Genomic DNA, 25,011 nt, shown 5'->3' with positions numbered 1-25,011 from the left:
AACACAACATTGTAAATCAACTATTCTCCAATAAAATTTTTTTAAAAGAGATTAATAAATAAAAAAAATAATAATAAGACCTCCGCATGATTTTTGTACACACACATCCGTGTCCGAGAGACACTGATCTTAAGGACTTGTCTGAAGCCGCCTCATGTGATGGGCAAAGAATTAGCTTCCCTCAAAGGCCCTTTCACGTCCTTGCTGTCGTTTCATGATGTTGCATGTGGGTGCTCAAGTGAGCCCCAGCTTCACAAAGGCCCTCACTGTTGTGCCACATGGAGGCCAGCCCTGAGTCACCAGTGAGCACTGCTTTGGACCACTTTGATCGGAGAGCAACAGAACTCAAGGAAATGGTATGATCTTGGGTGGGTTTGGGCTTATCGCAGGCTCTGCCTCATGTTAGTTATTTGACCTGGGACAAATGAATCCAGGTCTGGGATTGTGCCTCCCCCAGCCCAATTCACAAACAAGAGCCTCTGAAGCCCTGCTTGTAACTGTTAACTCTCTCCTGGTGGCTGGCACTGACTGAAACAGGGGAGGACACTCGGGGGCAGCTGGGGAGGGCACCTAAAAGAAGACTGGCCAGTTAGCTTTGCTCCCTGGAACATCTGGATGGGAAATTAGAGACACCAGTTGTCTGTCTCGGTGTTTGAGCCAAGAGGAGTCGTAGGAACATCTGGGGAGATTATCTCTCAGCTGTGGGCTCAGAGATGAAGAAAAAGCAAAGACAGTATGGCTGTAGAAATATGAACCTTAATTCCTGATAGTTTTTCAATTTTGGATCCCAATCTCTACTGAAATTCACTTTTACTTTCTCCTTTTTGAGTTCCTTGAAATACCTTTTATTTACCCAGTAATCAATCTCTCCTTCTCATGTTCTCTCGCTCTCCCTCTCTTTCTCTCTCTCCCGACTCTAACAAATTTTCTTAAATCCCCAAAGTCCAGACCAAACAATAAATTTTAAATAAACGGCCATATTATTATTATTATCTCTACTATTACATTATCAGCATCATGATTATTATTGGAATACCTCCTACACCAGATCGTTTCATTCAGATGTAGTAGCTGCTAATTAATTCTCAAAACTATAAGAAAACCAATCATCTGAATATGGGGGAGAATATCACTGATGGCTTGATGTTCAAAGAATTAACTAAAAAACTAATGATGTCAACCATTACTGAGCATGACGGTAGCTGCCTTTCAAGAGCACTTTTATACGTTAACCACTGTACCAGGGAGAGATGGGGTTGTCTCAGTCTTCAGGGCTGTAATGTGCCAAATTATTTCTCAGGTTTCACAGTAGCACTAACTGAAGCCAGAAAGGTAAACTCAGTGACCTAGGTAACAACACTAGCAAGTTATAAAATGAATACTTGTAGGTCCCATTTGCTACCATGGTGCTTATATAACGTAGCCTAGGTTCAAGTCTGCAGAACCTTATCTCAGCTGGCAGCCAACCCCAGAAACTAATCTGAATCGCTTCTTGAGATACCGACTTCATTTTTTTTTTTTTATTGGGGGTATAGTTGTTCTACAACGTTGTGTTAGTTTCTACTGCCCAGTGAAATGAAGTAGAGTTCCTTGTGTTGAGATACTGACTTCTTGAAAACCTCAAACTATTTCCATCAAAAGATTGACCATTGAATGTATAAAATATTCGACATTGTCCAGTGGAAGATGTTTATTATTATCAACGTTAATGATAAAAAAATAACTCACATTTGGATGGCAAGGTTTACTAAGATGCTTTTCAGAATACAACATTTGTTAAGCATCATTTTCTATGTTTTAGTATTAAGAAGTGTGACGCTTTGAGAGGTGAAATAACTTTTCCAAGGTTTCCAGCTCACCTTCTAAAATCACACTATTATGACAAATACAGATAGTTCTTCTCAGTGAATGCACTCAGGAATGCCCTTAGAAATCACTGAGTAGAAGGCAGAGCCTTTCTCAAGATGCTGTCCAATTGAAATTTCACATGCTCCTTTCCTAGAAGGAGGGAAGGTGATTTCAGGAGAAACTGCCTCTTATTCAGAGTTGTGACTGGCAAAAAGTGGAGGGCACCAGGGACACTTCTCAACAAAGCAAGCTCTGTAAGAAGCAGATCCAGGGCCAGACGGTTCTAGTTACCATGGAACAATAAATCAAATATCTTCATCCTTGGCAGGATGCTTTGCTGCCAAGCATAACCCAGCAGCATCATTATTTTCTAGTGTATTGATCTGAGGAAATGTTTCTGAAGGAGACTAGTCCTTAGATGAAGAGTTGAAGACCCTTTAGCAGTTCTCTTATCTTGAGGACTAAATAACTCAGTAATTGTGTCCCCAAGGAAGGGCAGATTTTTCTTTTGAAAATAGTTTTATCTATTTGAAAGTTCTAGGCAAAACTGAAAGGACTGTGGACGTTGCATAAACCATCTGGATTTTTGAAAGGTTGGCGCAGACCTACCAATAGGGACTCTAGAATGAATTGCATATTTTCTTATGAAAGGGTCAGTTCAGATACTGTTAGCCTTTCTCTGTTTCTTTGAGAAACTGAATTTGTGTTGGCCTGGGGGACTTACTCATTGGATTGTCTAAGTAATTCTATACAGAAACAAAAGTTCATGCTCTGATGTTCAGGTCAGTTTGATAGAGAGTAGTAATTTAGAGGCATTCAACATAGTTTTAATGGAGAAGGAAACAAGTCAATATTTTATTCATTCTGAATATGAACTGACACCATTATGTCAGGAAATCCTTTTGCTGAGAAAATAATGTCACGGAGGTTCAACCAATCACTAGAAGAGAGAGAAGCGTTCATAAGAGACTGTGTAGTTTACATGCATTGGTAGTAAATTCTGAGCCGCGTTGAGCCTGTGGAATTAGCCCAAGCCTTCCCTTTGTAAAAAGAGGCTTTTACCTCAAGCCAGGTTTCTAAGGAGGTTTCAAATTCTGCCTTTAGAAAAAATTCCTAGCCCTTATTATGAGTATAAACCCCATAATATTGTGGCTATAATACCCTCTTTAGCTGCTAACCGATGTCTCCTCACCAAGAGTCCCACCCTTGATGTAAACCCAACTCCATGCTGCTCCCATCCTGCCATGTCTGGTTATCTCTCCTTCCAATGGCTGCAATGCCCCTTCCCTGTCTAGAAAATGCTCTGTGGTCTTTCAAGTCTTGATTCAAATATAAACTTTCCTAGATCCTCTTTTCACTCTTCTCACCTGACCTGGCAAGCTTAATTCTTCCCACTTCATTCTACCTTTACTATTGTCTTATTGTGGCTTATCTTGGTAGCTCATTTTACCATTTGTCTCTCCCCCTTGAGTACAAGTTCTTTTAGGATGTGTTTTGACCTGTCTGGCCAGGGTCTAATATACACAAAATGCTGGAATAAACATAAACTTGAATGATGCAATTACTGTGCATTTTAAAATCTAAGACCAAAGTATTATATCTGCTATATAATCAGATGTTGCTTTGAAAAGTTATTGTTTTCCATCCAGTGGCTCCTTTGAGGGTTGGTGGCAGGCTATGGGGAGAATTAAAGGAACAGATGAGTTAAAATGGTCATAAGATCAATCACTGGAATTGTGCAAAAACAACAAGACAGAAGTTACTCTTTACATCCATGTACACGCATTCACGTTGAGTTGATATTCACAGGATTAACTGAAAAGGAGTGCTACCTGTCGCTGTTGAGCACCACAGATTTGGCAGAAGTTATGTGGCTTCCACTGTACAAGATACTTTATGAGTGTAATTTCTAATGCTCACAATGCTGCATGAGACATTTCTTGCCCAGTTTGAGAGATGGGGAATCTGAGGTTCAGAGGTGTTCAAATGATATTTCAAATGTCAAAAAACTAAAAGGGGAGTCCTTCACAAAAATTGCCTATATCTTAATCATTTCAGGCTGTTGTAACAAAATACCACAGGCCAGGTGGCTTAAACAACAGAATTTATTTCTTACAGTTTTGGAAGCTGGGAATCCTAGATCAAGGTACCAGCAGATCCAGTGTCTCTGCTTCCGATTTATTGGCTGTCTTGTTGTATCCTCACATATTAGAAAGCAGAGAGAGGAGGCAAGCTTTCTCATGTCTCTTTTTATAAGGGCACTAGTCTCATGCCTGATTGCTCCACTCTTATGACCTAATTAACTCCCAAAGGCCCCACCTCCTAATTTCATTACACTGGGGGCTAGGATTTCAGCATATGAATTTCAGGGGATACAGGCATTCAGTACCAGAAGGCCAGGGTGGTGGCGTAATTGTGGTAGTATCAATCCCAGTACATGTACTCAGATATGAAAGTCTCTGAAACAAAGGTAGCACAGGCCATTTTAGGACACACATATGATGACACTTCTGCTCCAAGTTACTAGGAGAAATGCAATCCTCTTCAGAAGCAGCTGACTCTAGCCCTTGGTGTGGCTTGTCAGTGGACTGACTCAGCTCTCATAACTGTGCCATCCCATGGAGGCACAATTCTTTTTTTTTTAATTATAAGCAAGTTTTTTTTTTAAAATATTTATTTTATTTATTTGGTTGCACTGGGCCTTAGTTGAGGCAGGTGGGCTCCTTAGTTGCAGCTCACTGGCTCCTTAGTTGTGGCATGTGAACTTCTTAGTTGCAGCATGCATGTGAGATCTAGTCCCTGACCGGGGATCGAACCCGGGCCCCCTGCATTGGGAGCACGGAGTCTTAACCACTGCAGCGTGAAGGCACAATTCTTGGAGGCTGAAATTCTCTTGACATAAGTAGCTGTCTAGTGAGAGCATAGCTTCTCCAAGTACTAAGGGTTGATTTTCAAATGTCCCAAGTGCAGAGTCTGAGCAGAACATCTATAGCACCACAGTGATGGAACTTGTTGCTGCATCCACCAGGAAGAACTCTACTTGTGTTTCTGTCAATTATAACATTAACCCAATAGGCTTGAGGCCGGTCGGGAAATTAAATTCAATGTACAATAGGTATGAAGTGGGATCATTGCCCTTTCAAATTAAGATTCAGAATTAAAGAAAAATATGCATGATACTTTCATGAACACGATGATGTTAAATGACCCAGAATAGTCATAGGAAGACTGTCTAATACTTTGGGATATTTACCATGTGTCAGGTACCTGGCTAATCATTATGTATATATTATCTCATTTAATCTTCACAAACAATTTATAACATATGTAGGTGCTGTTATTATCTCATTTTACAGTTGAGAAAACAAAGTTACACTATTAATAACTGACAGAGCCAACACTCAAACCACACTACACTGATCTATTTATTCCTTTAAATTCACTGAGGACTGAAGACTCAAAGATGAAGGGACACAGCATTGCCCTAAAGAAATGGGCACATAAACCATCTACACAATGTAACCACGCCATAAGCGAGGTACACAGGATGGTCTGGGAGGTGGGGAGGACAGAGAAGGCTTCACAGACATCTGAGAGTCAGAGTAATAAATGGAGTGCCTGAGTTCAAACAATCGAATTACAACTTGGCAAGAGAACATATCACATGCTCTGGAAAGGTTGGGTGTCTAGTTCCTTAGGACTAGAACTTAAAATATGAGGCAGAGAGTGGCAGGGAATGAGGGTGGAAATACAGGAAAATGTCAAATCCTGAAGGACTTCAAAAGTCATGCAAAGGAATTTAAATTTTATCTACATAAAAGAAAAGAGAGTGATTAAAGAATTTAAGCAGAATTAGCATCAGTAGATTTGTTATTTATAAAAATCACTTTGACAAAAGCATGGTGGATGGATTGCTGATAGTGAGACTAGAAATAAGGAAGTTAATTAAGACATTGCAATAGTCAAACCCTTGAAATTGAGTAGGGGGAGTGGAAACGGAAAGCGGATAACAAATTTGAGAGCGTAGAAAACAGAGAGTGGTTAAGAGCATGTACTATGGGCTGACTGCTTAAGCTTGAATCTAGCTCTGCTGCTCCCTGACTGTGTGTTCTTTGGTAACTCTATCATCTCTGTGCTTGAGTTTCCTCATCTGTAAAATTGAGATAATAGTGGTATGTAGTTCATAGTGTTGTTGTGTATATTAATATACGATGCTTTGTATTTAATGACACATTATTGTTGAACATTATTGTACAGTTAATGTAAAGTGCTTGAAATATTGCCTAGCACAAAGAAAGGGTTATTCAAGAGACATCTGGAAACTGCAAACAATCTATATATACTTTTTCCTAATCTTCGCAATGGACAAAATTTGTTATTTTTCCTGTTGTATAACTGCATCCTAAAGCGAATTTAATTTGCTTAAAATGAAACTCAGACTGAGAAGGCACAAAAATCAGCCTGGTTTAGAATTGCACATTTGTACAGAAAGTGAAATGTGATACTTCAATAGTTTAATATTTGTGGCCCTTTCGAGGTCTTGTAGTTGCATGGTGTAATGACTTTGGAGGTAGATTTTTCCAGAATAGGTAGAATTGTCATGTATTACTGGCTTTCATAATTGCTGTTTTTCTTCTTGTTACTACTCAATGTGCATTTAAAAGATATATAACCACAGACAATCCAGTTCTCAAGAATTACTAATACGCAGTTAAATATAGCATTACCCTTAATTTGGTTAGATCCTATATTTGAAATTACTGACTTCTGAATTCCATGTGCTCTGAGGATTTTAATTTGTTTTAAAGCAAAATATAACAACATGAACTAAAGAGTATTTTCCTTCTAACTCTATGTTGGACTCAGACTTTCTATCTCGTCTCATTCCTCAGGGTAAACTTCAGGAGCAGGCAGAATGCCATGGCTCAAGAACTTGAGAAATTTGGTCTCACTGACAGAAAATAGAGTCAGTAAAGAATGAATTTCAGTATGAATTGCCTGGTTGGTTTTCCGTTTTACTTGAAAGATCTGGTGTTGGGATGGAGACGAAAGTCTGAGTAGAAGATAGAGGCATGGAGGCTGATTAGAACATTTCTGACCATTTCATAAGACAGATGATGTAGGCTTGAGCTGTGGCATGAAGGACTGGACTGAAGAGGAGGGGATAAATGTGAGAAAACAAAATCTGACAGAACTTGATGGCTGATTGGATATGGGTCACTAAGGGAAAGAAAGGATCAAGGATGATCCCAGATTTCTAGGCTGAGTAATTGGGTGGAAAATCAAGGACCCTAAAAGACAGAAAATGCAAGAGAAGAATGCAGTTTCAGGGTATGAAAAATGGCATGCTTTGTTTGTACATATTGAATTCAGAGGGCCTATGCCAGAGTTATGTGACCGTTAGATAACTGGACAGCTTGAGTGAGACGTGGGCTGGTGAGACTGATTTGAGATTTATTGGCATAGATGGTAGATGGTTCCATGAGCATGGATGTGCTCCTCTTAGGAGAATGGAAATTAAAAAGAACAATTGGTCAAGAACAAAATTCCAAGGCAAAGCAATGTTTAATAGATGTGCGTAGGAAAAAGAAACCCTTGAAGATGAAAGAATTCTGGATTAGAGAGACAGAAAGAACACAAGAGACACCAAGAAAATATTTTCAAGGAGGAGATATCTATTCTATGATGTGACACATCCAATATGGTAAATATTGAAAAGCTTCCATTGTTTTTTTTTTTTTTTTTTTTTTTTGCGGTACGTGGCCCTCTCACTGCTGTGGCCTCTCCCGTTGCGGAGCACAGGCTCCGGACGCGCAGGCTCAGCGGCCATGGCTCACAGGCCCAGCCGCTCCGCGGCATGTGGGATCCTCCCGGACCGGGGCACGAACCCGCGTCCCCTGCATCGGCAGGCGGACTCCCAACCACTGCGCCACCAGGGAAGCCCTTCCATTGTATTTTTAAAATAGCAGGCTATTTAAAAAAATTTATTCAGGGCAGTTTCAGGGAGACATTAGGGATAGAAACCACATTGTATAGTGTTGAGAAACTAATCCTAGGTAATGATGTGAAGATAGGGAGAGTAAATCCTGCTTCCAAAGCTTCTGATGAGGAGAGGAAAAGAGTAATATCACAGTAGAGCACACTTTGGAAAACTCTGCCCCATGGTGGGAGATACATTGGGACCAGGAAAGCTGTTTGCCTATGAGGAAGGAGTTGATAGGTGGCAGTTTCAGACTCAAAAGAGAAAGTGATGACTGCAGGAAAATGTCTTGGAATGAAGAACACTTTACGGCCCAGGTACATGAATTAACTTTGAGTAGAAAGAAAATTCTTTCCTATTAAAGCCTGGAGGAAAGGAGCAAAAGAAATAATGGATATTACTGTGTGATTTTAGTAGAGAGGTAGAAAACTGTGAATTTTAACACTAGACGGTGTCAGTGTACTGAAGTAGGAATCAAAATCTAAAAGTGAACAGGAGAGATGTTTAATAGAGGGGCTGAAGAGAAGTGGGAAGTTTTGATAGAGCCTGTGGTAGATGATCTCCATTGATGGCCACCATCAATTTCTCCTCTCCCTGTGAGCAAATGCTACTCCACATGTCAAGAGGTAGAATTTATTTCCCATTCCTTTGAAGTTGGGCAGAGCTTGTGACTTGCTTTGGTCAGCGGGATACAACAGATATGATGTTATACCAATTCCTGGCCAAGGTTTACAAGCACTGGTAGATTTCTCTTTCTTCTCTCTTGGAAACCAGCTACTGTGTCCAACAGTTCTGAAATCAGCATATTGTGAGAAAACTCAAACGAGCTGTATTACTTTGTTAGGTCTGCAATAATAAAATACCAGCTGGGTGACTGAAGCAACAGAAATTTACTTTCTTACAATTCTGGCAGCTAGAAGTCCAGGTTCAAGGTGTTGGCAGGGTGGTTTCCTCTGAAGCTTCTCTCCTTGACTTGCAGGTAGCTGCCCTCTTGCTGCCTCTTCACGGGGTTGTTTTCCTGTGCATGTGCACCCCTGATGTCTCTTTCTCTTCTTATAAGGACACCAGTCATACTGGATTAGGGCTCCATCCTCATGTCCTCATTTAACTTAATCACCTCTCTTATAAGGACCTTATCTCTGAATATGGTCACATTCTGAGATACTGGGGGGTTGGAATTTCAACATATGAATTTTTCTGGGGGGGATACAATCCAGCACATAACACTAGCCAAGCACAGAGGTCGTGGGAGAGAGAGAGATTCTCAACTAGTCCACAATTTTCCAACCTTCCCTGCTGAGGAGTCAATTTGCGAGTGAAGAAGCTTTCTAAGAGATTCTAGCTTCCCAGACACTGCATACACCGAAGAACTTTCTGCCGGAGCCCTGTCTGGTTTGAAGAATGATGAGAATCCAAAGTCTGAATTTAGAGCACTCTCTCTATGCGTCCTTGTTGTTTAACCACTAAATTTTAGGGAAGTTTGTTATGCAGCAATAGCCAACTGAAACAAATACTGAAGCTAACAGGAGTTGACTAAGAAGTCATAGGACTGGTGGACAATGTGAAGATCTATCAGTCGTTATTCAGAGCTTTGTATTTTCACAAATAGAATCATCCTTCCCATGAGGCCATTGCTGCATAGAGAGTAAAGCTGTATGAACTCTGGTACCAATTTCATGCTGCAGGCGTGCCTTTTTGTTTGGAATTCACACACAGACCCCCCACACCAACATCTCTTAATAGAACTAGATTTGACATGTGAAATGATTAAAAGGAAAAAACCCACCCAAACCTAGCTTCTGAGACTGTGCTACTTCATATTAGAGTAATAAAATAACCCGCTAACATCACTGGCTTCTGATACAGTTGTGATATGTAACACACAGCAGATCCCACTGAGGATATTTATTTTTCTTTGGATTTACCTTAAATAATTTGTGGAATGGAGAGAATTGTTAACTGCAATTTCCTCCTGCCTAATAACATCCTGTACATCCCTTGAAAAGGTCACAAATCTGAAACTTTAAAATATATAGAAAGTCAAAGGACGCCAGTTTAAGTAATTCCTTGAGAAGATCCATATTATTGTAGGGGATTAAGTGACGTACATTGGCCCAATATTAAATAAAATCAGGATTGTCTTCATCAACAGGTAGAAGACTTGAAATTGTCCAGTTTACCCATTTCTCTGCATCTTAATTGAAACTCCAGTAAATGTATTCCCAAAGCTGAATCACCAGGCCCCTTTTACTCCTTTTGTTTTCTAAGCAACATATGCTCCGGTTTCTTCTATTTTGTTCTTTATTTTCTTATGCACATTGTTCACTGAATTTTAACACATACACAGAAACACGCCCAGCCCTATTCCCACCTCTGCACACATAGAGATTTGTGATGTATGAATGGTGGACATAAGGAATAAAGAATTATAATTAGGCACTTGGAAGAAGAGAATGCTGAGAAATGAGAAAGACAGGCTTTTCTAACGTCCAGACTTTCTGGGAAGGAGACAGTATCCTAAAGAAAGTAAATATCAGAAACTTCCCTGACTGCCTCTTTTGTAATTGTCTCTAGGTGGTTGTGTTGGTGAGGGCAGGGGTGGAGTGAAGGCAAAATCTAAGGGATTAGAGTATATATCCTAAAAATATGTGAGAGCTCATCTTTAAAAGATTGTGAAGTTTGTCTTTTATGTGTTAAAGGTGAAAGTCTAGTCTTCCCTCATTGGGGCAGTGGCACAAATTCCAAGAGACAAATTAATCTCTGCCTTCCTTGCCTTTAGATCACAGAAATAAGAGGAGGGGCCTGGCCCTTGCAGCCTTTTTGCTGTACTTTTACTGTAACTGGTATTGTATTCATCTTTCACTATGATTCCATTGCATTACAATTCATTTCTGTTACTACCATGGTTACTGATGATGTTTATCATCGTTGCTTATCTCAAGCTTGAACTACTGCAGTAGGTTTCAAGCTGGCCTAACAGCCTCTATTCTCATTCTTCTTACTCTGCTCTGTCAGAGTGGCATTTCTAAAACATAAATCTGACCTATTTTGTGCTTGTTCCCTTGGTGATCTCATCTAGCCTCATGGAGATAAATATGATTTAAATATTGAGGTCACTGATGCTTATTTCCCAGCCTGGACCTCTCCCCTTGAACTCTAGACATACATATGCTACTGCCTACGCCATAACTCTCCTTGGATGACTACCAGGCGCCCTAAATCCTTAAACAACATGGGGCTCCTCTCCAAATACGGTCCTCCTTCAGTCTTTTAAAGCGTCAATTCATCTTCTGATTGCTTAGACAAAAAGGTCAGAGTTATCTCTGAACAGGAATTGAGAGATACAGAGAGGCTAATGACATCTTCAAGTTCACGAGTAAGTAAACAGCAGAATCAGGATGTGAACCCAGGTAGTCTGACTCTGGGGTCTATGCTCTTTACACTTACATCAGGCTGCTTCTCTATCTTATAAACTTCTTTACATGTAATTTGGAATTTCATATGGCACCTGCATGGCAAACTGCATGACATGACCTGCATATCAACTGTTCACCCTAGGGCAGTCTTGCTAGAATTATAAATTCTGGTTCTACCTAGTTGTCATACAAAAGAGCTGAAAATTCCCTTTGTTCAGGGCCAAGATGTTTTTTAAAATTTATTTTCACTCTATTTTTTAAGAGACATTCTGTGTGTTCTTATTGGAGAGGAGGCTGGGATTTTGAGATGGAAGCTCAAACGTGTCTGTTACAATTCTATCTCAGCTACTAATTACCTGTATGACCTTGGGAAGTTTCTAAACCTCTTTTATGATCAGTCCGCCCCCATACATGCAATAGTTGGTCCAGGCTCTATGGTAATAATGTAGAAAAATAAATAACAAGTTACACGGTCCCTTTACTGCCTGAGGGCAAGAATCATGTCTATTTGCTTACTATCTACTTTCCAAGAGTTTATTGCAGTCCATCTTCTGCAGAAGCTCAATAAATATGTGTGAGTTGCTGGTTGCAGATTTCATGATTTGGTATGTGATATGGACAAGGTGAATTAAAATTCCACAGGCGGTTTGGTAGAGTAAAGAGAACCCTGACTTGAGAGGTGGAAGACAAGGTCTGAAGGCAAAGAAGGCAGAGATTTATTATTTCATTGGCTATTTCATTAATTATTTGATTTCAGGACAAACAATCGTCACCTAGGTCAAGTCTTCAGTATTTGTCTCTGCAAAATTTGGAGAAGGTGGGATTAGTTGTTCTCAGTGGTGTATTAACAGAGCTCTGACTGCATAATTTACTTTCACCACAAAACCCAAAGAGTGTCACCATGGGACATTTTTGTTTGTGTTGGATCTATTCGGTGGAAGGGCTCGGGAACTCAGCATCAGGACCGACCATGCATAAACATCTCCACTTACACGTGATTTCTTTTAGAGCCCTCACCAATATTGTGAGGAGATATTACCCCTATTTACGGATGAAGAAGATGAAGTTCAGGGAGATTTCCCAGGGCAAAAAGACTACTAAGTGTCATAGCTGGGATTGGAATTCAAGATTAGGTGGCTCTCAATTCCTCACCTATGCACCGAAGCACACGTCCTCCCTAAATCTCCAGTCCTAGTGATGCATGGAGGAGGGCAGTGCAGGGTGCTGCCAGGGGTGGCCTCACTTCAAATACCACCTTCATCTGACTCTAGCAGAGAGCACTATTATCAGCTGAAGAATATTCTAGTCACATAAAATTCTAATGAATTAGGAAAAACTAGTAATTAACTCCATGCTCCATTCTGTTTTCAATAAATGCAATCTATCTAATAAATCAGTAGCACTTATTCATGATAATACAAAGTGTGTTCAGTAATAGGCTTGCCTTCCATTAGGGAACTAATATGAGGTTTTATGTGGAGTTCCAGAAGAAACCAAGTAGGCATGATTAGCATTTGCTTCACTGCACAGACTACATGGTGCCTTGATTCTGCACTGACAAGCAGTAAATTGCTCAGTTGCGTATGGTGTATTAAAATGTGTTTAATCAACAATTAGTTCCATGAAAAACAGTATTGCCTACCCCACTTCCAGTCACCATGGATAACATATGGGTACTCACAGCCCTAACATAATTACAGACCACGAGCTGTAACAATACACCACAAAGGGACTAATCATATCCTTTCCTGGAATTTGTTTATGTCAAATAATGTTTAGTTAGGTGTTTTTGCTTTTGTTTTTGTTTTTTTCATAAAGAGCTCTGTATTGGAACACATTTTTGGTAAGATGATCCAAACATGGATTTTAACTGCAGAAGTTATGTTATTTACTTTCTTGGTGATAAGGAACTAAATTACTGCTTGGAATATTTTATGTTCTTTCTTTTTTCTAGATATTTCAACAAATCTTTTTACGATCTCTTTTTGGAATAAGACAGAGCATAACGTTTAGAAACCTACATGTTTAGACTAAATAACTAGATAACTAAAGTTAACTAGTCCTACAGTTGAAGGGCTATAACTAGGAACTATGCTGAGAGGTCCTAAAAAGAAAAAAATAATAATAATAAGAAAAAGTGTCATTGAGCATTTATGCAAAGTCAGTTCAAAAAAAAAGGCTGAGTAGTTTGCTTCTGAGAAGTTAATCACTAATTGATTCTGGGTTATTCTTACAAATGTGCTACTCCTTATTTCCTCTTTCACAAAATGTTAATATTTCCCTTGATATGGCTTTGAAATGATATAACCTAATGTATGTTAAAGCATTTTTTAAGATAATGTTTAGTGCACACTATACATCAAGCTTTATTAACATATTAACAACATATCTTATTTGGTGACATGATTCTCTCTTTTCCCCTTAAGGTATTTCAATGATGATTCTCAAAATCTTTATGGGTCATATTTGCCCCCTGCTAGTTCTCCAGCTTTGCCCTTCCATTCCTGAAGTTTTCCATAACCTATTAACTCTGATATATTTCTACCCATTTCTCTAACATGGTTTGGTACTATGTAAATTGGTCATTTATGCAAATTAATTTTTATGGTGATTAACTTGATCAGATTGGCTCAAATATTAACTCTTTTCTCAAAGTTGCTAACCTCAATTACAATGAGGTAATGCTCACAAATGGTGTTTTAAAAGTATTTCTTATTTGCAGATAGATTTTTAGACTCGACGCTTATTTTGTAATTAGCTTGTAAAGCATTTGAAGACAGAGCATTGTTTCCTTAATCTTTGTACCTCCTTGTTCCAAACCTTTTTGCAGACCCATAGAGCCAGAGAAGCACCCCTAAACTAGGTGTTTGGTGAAGGGAAGGGTGTGTCCTGTGCAGGGCTACAGGTCCTGGGATCCAAGAATACCTGGAAGACAGCTTGTGAGGGAATCCAGAATCTAGATCTCCACAGAGAGTTCAACTAAAAGGTTGGAAAAGAGCCCAGAAACCAGGAACGGAGACCAGAGATACCATAACACGGTAAGCAGGTTCTAAAGGGAAGAATTAGCCGAGAGGAATCCCCTGAGGCTGAGATTCAGCCCCAGGGGCCCTTTACAGAGTACCCACAGCCCTGTTCATGGTTAAGGAGGGAGTTATCTGAGGTGTCTTGAACATATTCATTTATTCAAGCAACAAGTACCCATCAAAAACCTATTCTGGGCTTCCCTGGTGGCGCAGTGGTTGTGAGTCCACCTGCCGATGCAGGGGACACGGGTTCGTGCCCCGGTCCGGGAAGATCCCACATGCCGCGGAGCGGCTGGGCCCGTGAGCCATGGCCGCTGAGCCTGCGCGTCCGGAGCCTGTGCTCCGCAACGGGAGAGGCCACAACAGTGAGAGGCCCGCGTACCGCAAAAAAAAAAAAAAAAAAAAAAAACCTATTCTGTCCCAGGAAAAGTACTGGGTACTGAATATAAGTGGGTGACCCAAACATCAGTGGCCCTGCCTTCATTAATATCCCATCTCATTGGGATTCAGAAAACAAACAAGTTAATTTATTATTACCGATGATGATAAATGCTGAGAAAGGAACAAACTGGGTTCAGTGATAGAGTGTACCTGGGAGTAGTGATTTGACCTACACAGACATGTGATACGTAGACATGTGATCAGGGGAGGCAAGATTTAAGATGCTATTGAAAGCCATAGGAAGAACCATGCCTACTAAATAATAGGCAAAGTGTGTCCCAGAAACTAACATGTGAAAAGGCTGTAAGAGCGGAAAGAACCAGAAGTTCTTCACTGCAAATTATATTTTTCCAAAGATGTTAAAAAAAAATGTAACCTATAGACAAGATTTTAGGGGAAGAGGAGAGGGCAGCACAAAGGCAGGAAAAGTTGGCAGGCACAGTTTTGTGCTCCCAACTCTCCCAGCCAAGCACAGGCCCTGCCTCCACATTTCCTCCTGCCGGGGTCAGAATTTGATTATTTCTCTGGAAAGCACTTGTGCCTAGGAAACTGAAAGGAGCCCAACAAAGAGAATGAGGGGTGCTTGTAAGAGATGTAGTTGTAGTTCAGTGAATACTGTGGCCACCATCATTAGTTTACTCCTGACTCCCTGGAGCTTCCCCAGTGCTTCTCTCTTACAGGGCTTGGGTGTTTGTGTCTTCCTTCAGTTCTGTGAGCTGCCCTAGATCCTTCCAAAGACTTCTTTTTTCCCCTCCTGTTAAGCAGGCTAGGATTCTGTTGCTTACCATCCAAGAGCGCTAACTGATATAGACACTTCTCCATCCTTATCTTGCTTTCTTGCTTGCCCGCTTAGCATCACTCAACACATTTCTTACTTCTTGGAGGAGTATGGTCTCTAGGCTGATGTGATCCCACATTCTCCTGGCTTTACTCCCATATCTCTGTTCTCCTTCAGTAATTTTTTTGCTGTCTCTGCCTCATCTCCTTTACTGATCTTCTAAATGTCAGCGTTCCCCACACCTCAAGGCTGAATCCTCCTCTCTTTTCTCTTTTCAGTCATTCCCAATGGTTAAAAGCATGGACTCTGCAGCTAGAGTACGTTGGTTCAAATTCCAGACTTGTTCATTCCTAGCTGTGTGACCCTGGGAAAGTTACTTAACCATTCTGTGCTTCAGTTTATTTATTTAAAAAGTTTACTTTATAGGGCTGCTAAGAGAATGAAGGCAATTAATTACCTCTAAAGTACATTGGACAGAGCTTATTTCACCATATGTACTCAATACGTGTTAGAGTCACTATAATTTTTACTAATCATCCATTCTCATGACCCTGTATGCTGGTGACTCTTAAATTTATACCTTCAGCCCAAAATTCCCCTCTTAGCTCTGTAATCATATATCCAACCACAGTAACTTATAAAACTTTGTGAGACTAAATCTGAACTTTTGATCCCTGATTCTTAACACCCCATTCCCACTCAGCATTTTTTTCTCCCAGTTTTCTGTGTCTTAGCAAATGGCTTCCATATCTGTCCATTTGCTTAAGTCAGAAAGTTTGGAATCATCTGTACTGTTTCTCTTTCTCTACTGGTCACTTTCAATCCATCATCAAATTCTGTCATTTTTATTTCCAAAATACAGATCAAACTCCTTCACTCATTTACGTCTCAAACACCACAATTTTTAGTCCAAGTCACCATTATATTTTGGCTAGACTCCTGCAATATCTTCCTTACTGCTTTTCTCTTCTTCATCCTTCCTCCTTGACCAAACCCTTTATCTGCCAAAACACAGGTCATGTTACTCCCCTACTTAAACTATCAATGGCTTCTTACCACACTCTGAACAATCTAACCTACAAGGCTCTGTGTGACTTGTTCAATGCCCCCCTGATGGCCTCATCTTATAAATCCCTCTCTCCTTCAACCTCAGTCATGTTAATCTCCCCTTTCTTGTCTTAGGATGTTCATACTTGCTGTTTCTTCAACTGGGGATCACTATATCCTTGCTGGTTTCATGAGTGGTTCTCTCTTTAGGTATGACATAAAACACCTGGACTTAAGAAAGGCTTTCTGTATCAGTTAGAGTAGGGGTCCCCAACCCCGGGGCTGCGGACCAGTACTGGTCAGCGGCCTGTTAGGAACCGGGCTGCACAGCAGGAGGTGAGCAGTGGGTGAGCGAGCTAAGCTTCCTCTGCCTCTCCCCATCCCTCCCCATCGATCCCCATCCCTCCCCATCACTCCCCATCGCTCCCATTACCGCCGGAACCATCCCCCCCTCCCACCCCTGGTCTGTGGAAAAATTGTCTTCCATGAAACCGGTCCCTGGTGCCAAAAAGGTTGGGGACCACTGAGTTAGAGCCATTCAGAGAAACAGAATTGTGTTCACATGTGAGAGAGAGAGAGAGAGAGAGGAGTTTAAGGAATTAGTTCATGGGATTGTGGGACTGGCAAGTCTGAAATCTGTAGGGCAGGCTGGGAACTCTCTGTTACAGTCTTGAGGCAGAATTTCTTCTTCTCTGGGAAACCTCAGATTTTGTTCTTAAGGCCTTCAATCGATTGGGTGATGCGAACCAGATTATCGAGGGTCATCTCCTTTACTTACACCTACAAGGTTAATCACACCTACAAAAATAGCTTCACAGCAACATCTAGACGGATGTTTGACTAAACAACCAGGAACCAAGGCCTAACTCAGTCAACAAGTAAAAATGAACCATCACACCTTCTAGGTCGCCTGTGTCCACATGAATCTCACTCACAGAATTCTGTCCTTTTCCTTCATTAAATACACCACAGTTTGCACTTAATTATTTTACCCTTTCTTATTAATTATACACTTTCTACACCAAACTCTAGTGTCTATGAGTTGAGGACAATTCTCTTTTATTCATAAATATACATCCAATATTATCAAAGTACTTGCCATATAGTGAGTATTCAGTAAAGGATTGGTGTTCCATATATGTCTGTGGAAAGTATTCACAGCCAGGAGGAGCTTGAGATGTAAAGTTCTGACTCAATCTCCTAAAATTCTATGGGAGTTAGAATGTCATAAATTAAGCATGATTCATTAGAATGTGCATAGATAAGGAAATTACTGATTCTATCACATTTTCTTTTGACACATTTCTTTGTATTTCCCTGAAGTTAAATTATTCAACACAGATTTAAGAGGATTTATAGCCTAACACATTCAACTCAAATGTAGCATTGAAAAGACAAAGTTTTGGCAACTTATTTTATTTTAATGAGGATTTGAACACCTGCCAGGGTCACTGGAATAATTGTCAGTTAGGCTTATATTAATGAACATGTTGAAGTGGAATTGTAAAAAATGGAAAAGGATCTGACTTTATGGGGTAGGTTCACTGCCAGGAGCTTGCAGTGATGAATGTTGCCCCGGATTTATTGTTAGTTTTAGCCACAAAATATCTACAGTTGCACAGAAGGCTCTTTAGGGAGCATGTACTGAATCTGAAACATTATTTATTGGGCTCCCAGTGATGTATTTGTGTGAACCAGTCAGTGCTTCCAAAAAGAATATGAAGGAGTCATGCTGTTAAAGTTCATTCACACAGCATCTTACCACCACCCTGTGTTGGGTTCTGTGCTGTGAAGACTTGGTTCCACGTACAACAAATTGTATTCACAAATCCTTAGAGGAAGCAGCTTTTGAACTTGCTATGTATGCATTTCTGATCTAATGCTAAGGGAAGTAGCAAGGCTTGAAGCATTCAGAAGACAGAGACATTATTATTATTTTTAACAAATCCTGATCCCTCAAGGGATATGTGAGTTTGAGGTCAGTAGACACATTACTCCCAGACTGAAAAAATTTGCCTCAGGAGGATGAATTGAACTAACTTAAGAAATCTGTATGATTCTCTAGAAAAATTCAGTAGGGCTTCCGTGGTGGCGCAATGGTTGAGAGTCCGCCTGCCGATGCAGGGGACATTGGTTCGTGCCCCGGTCCGGGAAGATCCCACATGCCACGGAGCGGCTGGGCCCCGTGAGCCATGGCCGCTGAGCCTGCGCGGCCGGAGCCTGTGCCCCGCAACGGGAGAGGCCACAACAGTGAGAGGCCCGCATACCGCAAAAAAAAAAAAAAAAAAAAAAAAGTATCTAGGAGAATAAAGAAGAATATTAAGAGTAGTTACCTCCAGCAAGGTGGAGTGGGGAGTTGACTGTATATAGGACACTTACATATCTCAGTTTACACCCCTAGTATGATTTCAAATGTTTTGCATGGCACTTAATTAGGTTAAGATAAAAAAGAAACAAATAAACCAAGAAGCATCCAATTGCCACAGAATATATGTAACATAAACTCATGCTTAAGGCCATATACTTCAAGATGACATCATGATCTTCCTTACGAATTTTAGTTACTTTTGTACTTAGAAGAATGAGAGGAAAAAAATGAAGGGCTCTAATGTCTATTTTTCACACTCTAAATGAAAGGGATTATGCAAAACATTTCTCATCCTTTTCTCATCTATACCAGCATTAAAATCCTGAGTCTTCAAATGATAATTTGATATCCTGAGAAGCTGAACTACTTGCTCAGTGTAAGAAATGGCAATTGAAAGTTTCAAGCCCAGGAGAACATGTGCACCATGCCAGCCCCTGGGATTCAGAAGGGCTGCCATGTTTATCTGCTTAGACCTGTAGACAACCTTCTCCTCAGAAAGCCCTGCTTCTTGGAAGTCTGATAGAAAACTCTGCTAGGGCATAGGAACACTTTAACTCTGTTCTGCTACCTAGATTCTAGAGTACATGAGTAATACTTTGCACTTAAGGAAGACTTACCTGACTCTTTCAAGAGCAGAACAAAACCATTTATTACCCACCTCCCTTCATGAGTGGAAAGGAAGATCTTAATCCCTAATTTGCTGACAGGGAAACAGAAGCTGCCAGAGATGAAGTGATTTACTGAAGGTCATACAGTCAGTCTACAAAAGCCTCAAGAATAACTCTAAGGGGGTAGCTTCAAGATGGCAGAGGAGTAAGATGTGGAGATCATCTTTCTCCCCACAAATACATCAAAAATGCATCTACATGTGGAACAACTCCTACAGAACACCTACTGAACGCTGGCAGAAGACCTCAGACTTCCCAAAAGGCAAGAAACTCCCCACATACCTGGGTAGGGCAAAAGATAAAAGAAAAAACAGAGACAAAAGGATAGGAATGGGACCTGCATCAGTGGGAGGGGGCTGTGGAGGAGGAAAGGTTTCCACACACTAGGAAGCCCCTTCGCGGGTGGAGACTGCGGGTGGCAGAGGGGGAAAGCTTCGGAGCCGCGGAGGACAGCACAGCAACGGGTGCGGAGGGCAAAGCGGAGAGATTCCCGCACAGAAGATTGGTGCCGACCAGCACTCACCAGCCCGAGAGGCTTGTCTGCTCACCCGCCGGGGCGGGCGGGTCTGGAAGCTGAGGCTCGGGCTTCGGTCGGATCCCAGGGAGAGGACGGGGGTTGGTGGTGTGAACACAGCCTGCAGGGGGCTAGTGCACCACAGCTAGCCAGGAGGGAGTCCGGGAGAAAGTCTGGAACTGCCTGAGAGGCAAGAGACCATTGTTTTGGGGTGTGAGAGGAGAGGGGATTCAGAGCACCGCCTAAATGAGCTCCAGAGATGGGTGCGAGCTGTGGCTATCAGCGTGGACACCAGAGATAGTCATGAGACGCTAAGGCTGCTGCTGCAGCCATCACGAAGCCTGTGTGCAAGTACGGGTCACTATCCACACCTCCGCTCCCGGGAGCCTGTGCAGCCCGCCACTGCCAGGGTCCCGTGATCCAGGAACAACTTCCCCGGGAGAACACACGGCGCGCCTCAGGCTGTTGCAATGTCATGCTGGCCTTTGCTGCCACAGGCTCACCCCATATACCGTGCCCCTCCCTCCCACCCTCCCCACCCCCCTCCTGAGTGAGCCAGAGCCCCATAATCAGCTCCTATTTAACCCTGTCCTGTCTGGGTGGGAAACAGATGCCCTCAGGCGACCTAAAACCAGAGGCGGGGTTAAATCCAAAGCTGAACCCCAGGAGCTGTGCGAACAAAGAAGAGAAAGGGAAATCTCTACCAGCAGCCTGAGGAGCAGCAGATTAAATCTCCACAATCAACTTGATGTACGCTGTACCTCTGGAATACCTGAATAGACAACAAATCATCCCAAAATTGAGGTGGTGGACTTAGGGATCAATTGAAGACATCGGGTGTGCTTTCTGCATCTAATTTGTTTCTGGTTTTATGTTTACCTTAGTTTAGTATTTAGCGCTTATTATTATTGGCAGATTTGTTTATTGATTTGGTGGCTCTCTTCCTTTCTTTTTATAAATATATATATATATATATATGTTTTTCCTTTTTCTCCTTTTCTGAGTATGTGTATGCTTCTTTGTATGATTTTGTCTGTATAGCTTTGTTTTTACCATTTGTCCTAGGATTCTGTCAATTTTTATTTTATTTTTACTATAGTTTTTACCACTTGTTATCATAACTGGATTTGTTTTTTGGTTTGGTTGCTCTGTCTTTCTGTCTTTTTAAATTACTTTTTCATTTTTAAGAATATTTTTTTAATTTAATAACTTTTTCTTTTCTCTTCTCTTCTTTTCTTTTCTTTCTTTTTTCTCCCTTTTCTTCTGAGCTGGGTGGCTGACAGAGTCTTGGTGCTCCAGCTGGGTGTCAGGCCTGAGCCTGAGGTGGGAGACCCATGTTCAGGATATTGATCCACCAGAGACATCCAGGCCCCACATAATATCAAACAACAAAAGCTGTCTCAGAGATCTCCATCTCAATGCTAAGACCCATCTCTACTCAATGACCAGCAAGCTACAGTGCTGGACATCCTATGCCAAACAACTAGCAAAACAGGAACACAACCCTACCCACTAGCAGAGGGGCTGCCTAAAATCATAAGTTCAGAGATATCCCCAAAATACACCACCAGATGTATTCCTGCCCACCAGAAAGACAAGATCCAGCCTCATCCACCAGAACACAGGCATCAGTCCCCTCCACCAGGAAGCCTACACAACCGACTGAACCAACCTTACCCACTGGGGGCAGACACCAAAAACAACGGAAACTACGAACCTGCAGCCTGCAAAAAGGAGACCCCAAACACAGTAAGTTAAGCAAAATGAGAAGACAGAGAAATACGCAGCAGATGAAGGAGCAAGGTAAAAACCCACCAGACCTAACAAATGAAGAGGAAATAGGCAGTCTTCCTGAAAAAGAATTCAGACTAATGATAGTAAAGATGATCCAAAATCTTGGAAATAGAATGGAGAAAATACAAGAAACGTTTAACAAGGACCTAGAAGAACTAAAGAGCAAACAAATAATGAAGAACTACACAATAAATAAAATTAAAAATTCTCTAGAAGGAATCAATGGCAGACTAACTGAGGCAGAAGAATGAATAAGTGAACTGGAAGATAAAATAGTGGAAATAACTACTTCAGAGCAAAATAAAGAAAAAAGAATGAAAAGAATTGAGGACAGTCTCAGAGTCCTCTGGGACAAAATTAAATGCACGAACATTCGAATTATAGGGGTCCCAGAAGAAGAAGAGAAAAAAAAGGGACTGAGAAAATATTTGAACAGATTATACTTGAAAATTTCCCTAATATGGGAAAAGAAATAATCAAGTCCAGGAAGCACAGAGTGTCCCATATAGGATAAATCCAAGGAGAAACACGAAAAGGCACATATTAATCAAACTATCAAAAATCAAGCACAAAGAAAAAAGATTAAAAGCAGCAAGGGAAAACAACAAATAACATACAAGGGAATCCCCATAAAGTTAACAGGTGGTCTTTCAGCAGAAACTCTCCAAGTCAGAAGGGAGTGGCAGGACATATTTAGAGTGATGAAAGAGAAAAACCTACAACCAAGATTACTCGACCCAGCAAGGACCTCATTCAGATTCGACGGAGAAATTAAAACCTTTACAGACAAGCAAAAGGTAAGAGAATTCAGCACCACAAAACCAGCTTTGCAGCAAATCCTAAAGGAATTTCTCTAGGCAGGAAACACAAGAGAAGGAAAAGACCTACAATAACAAACCCAAAACAATTAAGAAAATGGGAAGAGGAACACACATATCGATAACTACCTTAAATATAAATGGATTAAATGCTCCAACCAAAAGACATAGACTGGCTGAATGGATACAAAAACAAGACCCGCATATATGCTGTCTACAAGAGATCCATTTCAAACCTAGGGACACATACAGACTGAAACTGAGGGGATGGAAAAAGATATTCCATGCAAATGGAAATCAAAAGAAAGCTGGAGAAGCAATTCTCATATCAGACAAAATAGACTTTAAAAGAAAGACTATTACAAGAGACAAAGAAGAACACTACATAATGATCAAGGGATCAATCGAAGAAGAAGATATAACAATTGTAAATATTTAGGCACCCAACATAGGAGCACCTCAATACTTAAGGCAAATGCTAACAGCCATAAAAGGGGAAATCAACAGTAATACAATCATAGTAGGGGACTTTAACACACTACTTTCACCAAGGGACAGATCATCCAAAATGAAAATAAATAAGGAAACACAAGCTTGAAATATTACAATAAACAAGATGAACTTAATCGATATTTATAGGATATTCCATCCACAAAGAACAGAATACATTTTCTTCTCAAGTGCTCATGGAACATTCTCCAGGAAAGATCATATCTTGGGTCACTAATCAAGCCTTGGTAAATTTAAGAAAATTGAAATTATATCAAGTATCTTTTCCAATCACAGTGCTATAAGACTAGATATCAATTACAGGAAAAAATCTGTAAAAAATACAAACACATGGAGGCTAAACAATACACTACTAAATAACCAAGAGATCACTGAAGAAATCAAAGAGGAAATAAAAACATACCTAGAAACAAATGACAATTAAAACAGGATGATGCAAAAACTATGGGATGCAGCAAAAGTGGTTCTAAGAGGGAAGTTTACAGCAATAGAATCCTACCTCAAGAAAAAAGAAAAATTTCAAATAAATAACCTAACCTTATAACTAAGGCAATTAGAGAAAGAAGAACCAAAAAACCCCTCAAAGTTAGCAGAAGGAAAGAAATCATAAAGATCAGATCAGAAATAAATGAAAAAGAAATGAAGGAAATGATAGCAAAGATCAATAAAACCGAAAGCTAGTTCTTTGAGAAGATAAACAAAATTGATAAACCACTAGCCATACTCATCAAGAAAAACAGGGAGAGACTCAGATCAATAGAATTAGAAATGAAAAAGGAGACATAACAACTGACATTGCAGAAATCCAAAGGATCATGAGAGATTACTACAAGTAACTATATGCCAATAAAATGGACAACCAGAAAGAAATGGAAAAATTTTAGAAAAGCATAACTTTACGAGACTGAACTAGGAAGAAATGGAAAATATAAACTGACCAATCACAAGCACTGAAATTGAGACTCTGATTAAAAATCTTCCAACAAAGTCCAGGACCAGATGGCTTCACAGGAGAATTCTATCAAACATTTAGAGGAGAGCTAACACCTATCCTTCTCAAACTCTTCCAAAATGTAACAGAGGGAGAAACACTCTCAAACTGATTCTGTGAGGCCACCATCACCTTGATACCAAAACCAGACAAAGATGTCACAAAGAAAGAAAATGACAGGCCAATATCACTGATGAACATAGATGCAAAAATTCTCAACAAAATACAGCAAATAGATTACAACAGCATGTTAAAAGGATCATACACCATGGTCAAGTGGGGTTTATCACTGGAATGCAAGGATTCTTCAATATATGTAAATCACTTAAATTGATAAACCATATTAACAAATTGAAGGAGAGAAAACATATGATAATCTCAATAGATGCAGAGAAAGCTTTTGACAAAATTCAACACCCATTTATGATAAAAACTTCAGAAAGTAGGCGTAGAAGGAACTTACCTCAACATAATAAAGGCCATATATGACAAACCCACAGCCAACATCATTCTGAACGGTGAAAAACTGAAAACATTTCCACTAAGATCAGGAACAAGACAAGGTTGCCCATTCTTACCAATATTATTCAACATAGTTTTGGAAGCTTTAGCCACAGCAATCAGAGAAGAAAAAGAAATAAAAGGAATCCAAATCAGAAAAGAAGAAGTAAAACTGTCATTGTTTGCAGATGACAGGATAGTATACATAGAGAATCCTAAAGATGCTACCAGAAAACTACTAGAGCTAATCAATGAATTTGGTAAAATAGCAGAATACAATATTAATGCACAGAAATCCCTTGCATTCCTATACA

General features: G+C 40.4%; 1 protein-coding gene across 2 annotated transcripts in view; it reads right to left on the bottom strand.

The window, feature by feature from the left end:
• Positions 1–25,011, bottom strand: part of KCNIP4 (potassium voltage-gated channel interacting protein 4) — a 231,020-nt gene that overhangs the window by 75,076 nt on the left and 130,933 nt on the right. Inside the window, exon 2 of one of the 2 annotated variants that reach the window (XM_060148437.1) lies at positions 7,660–7,680. The exons of the other annotated variant lie outside the window; for it this stretch is intronic. Within the exon in view, the coding sequence (XP_060004420.1) occupies positions 7,660–7,680 (21 nt within the window). The remainder of the gene's footprint in view (positions 1–7,659; positions 7,681–25,011) is intronic. 2 annotated transcript variants of the gene reach the window in all.

The sequence above is a fragment of the Lagenorhynchus albirostris genome, chromosome 4 (assembly GCF_949774975.1).
Source record: "Lagenorhynchus albirostris chromosome 4, mLagAlb1.1, whole genome shotgun sequence".
NCBI classification, from domain to species: Eukaryota; Metazoa; Chordata; class Mammalia; order Artiodactyla; family Delphinidae; genus Lagenorhynchus; species Lagenorhynchus albirostris.
Note: the sequence above shows the minus strand (reverse complement) of the source record. Positions and strands in the feature narration are given on the sequence as shown.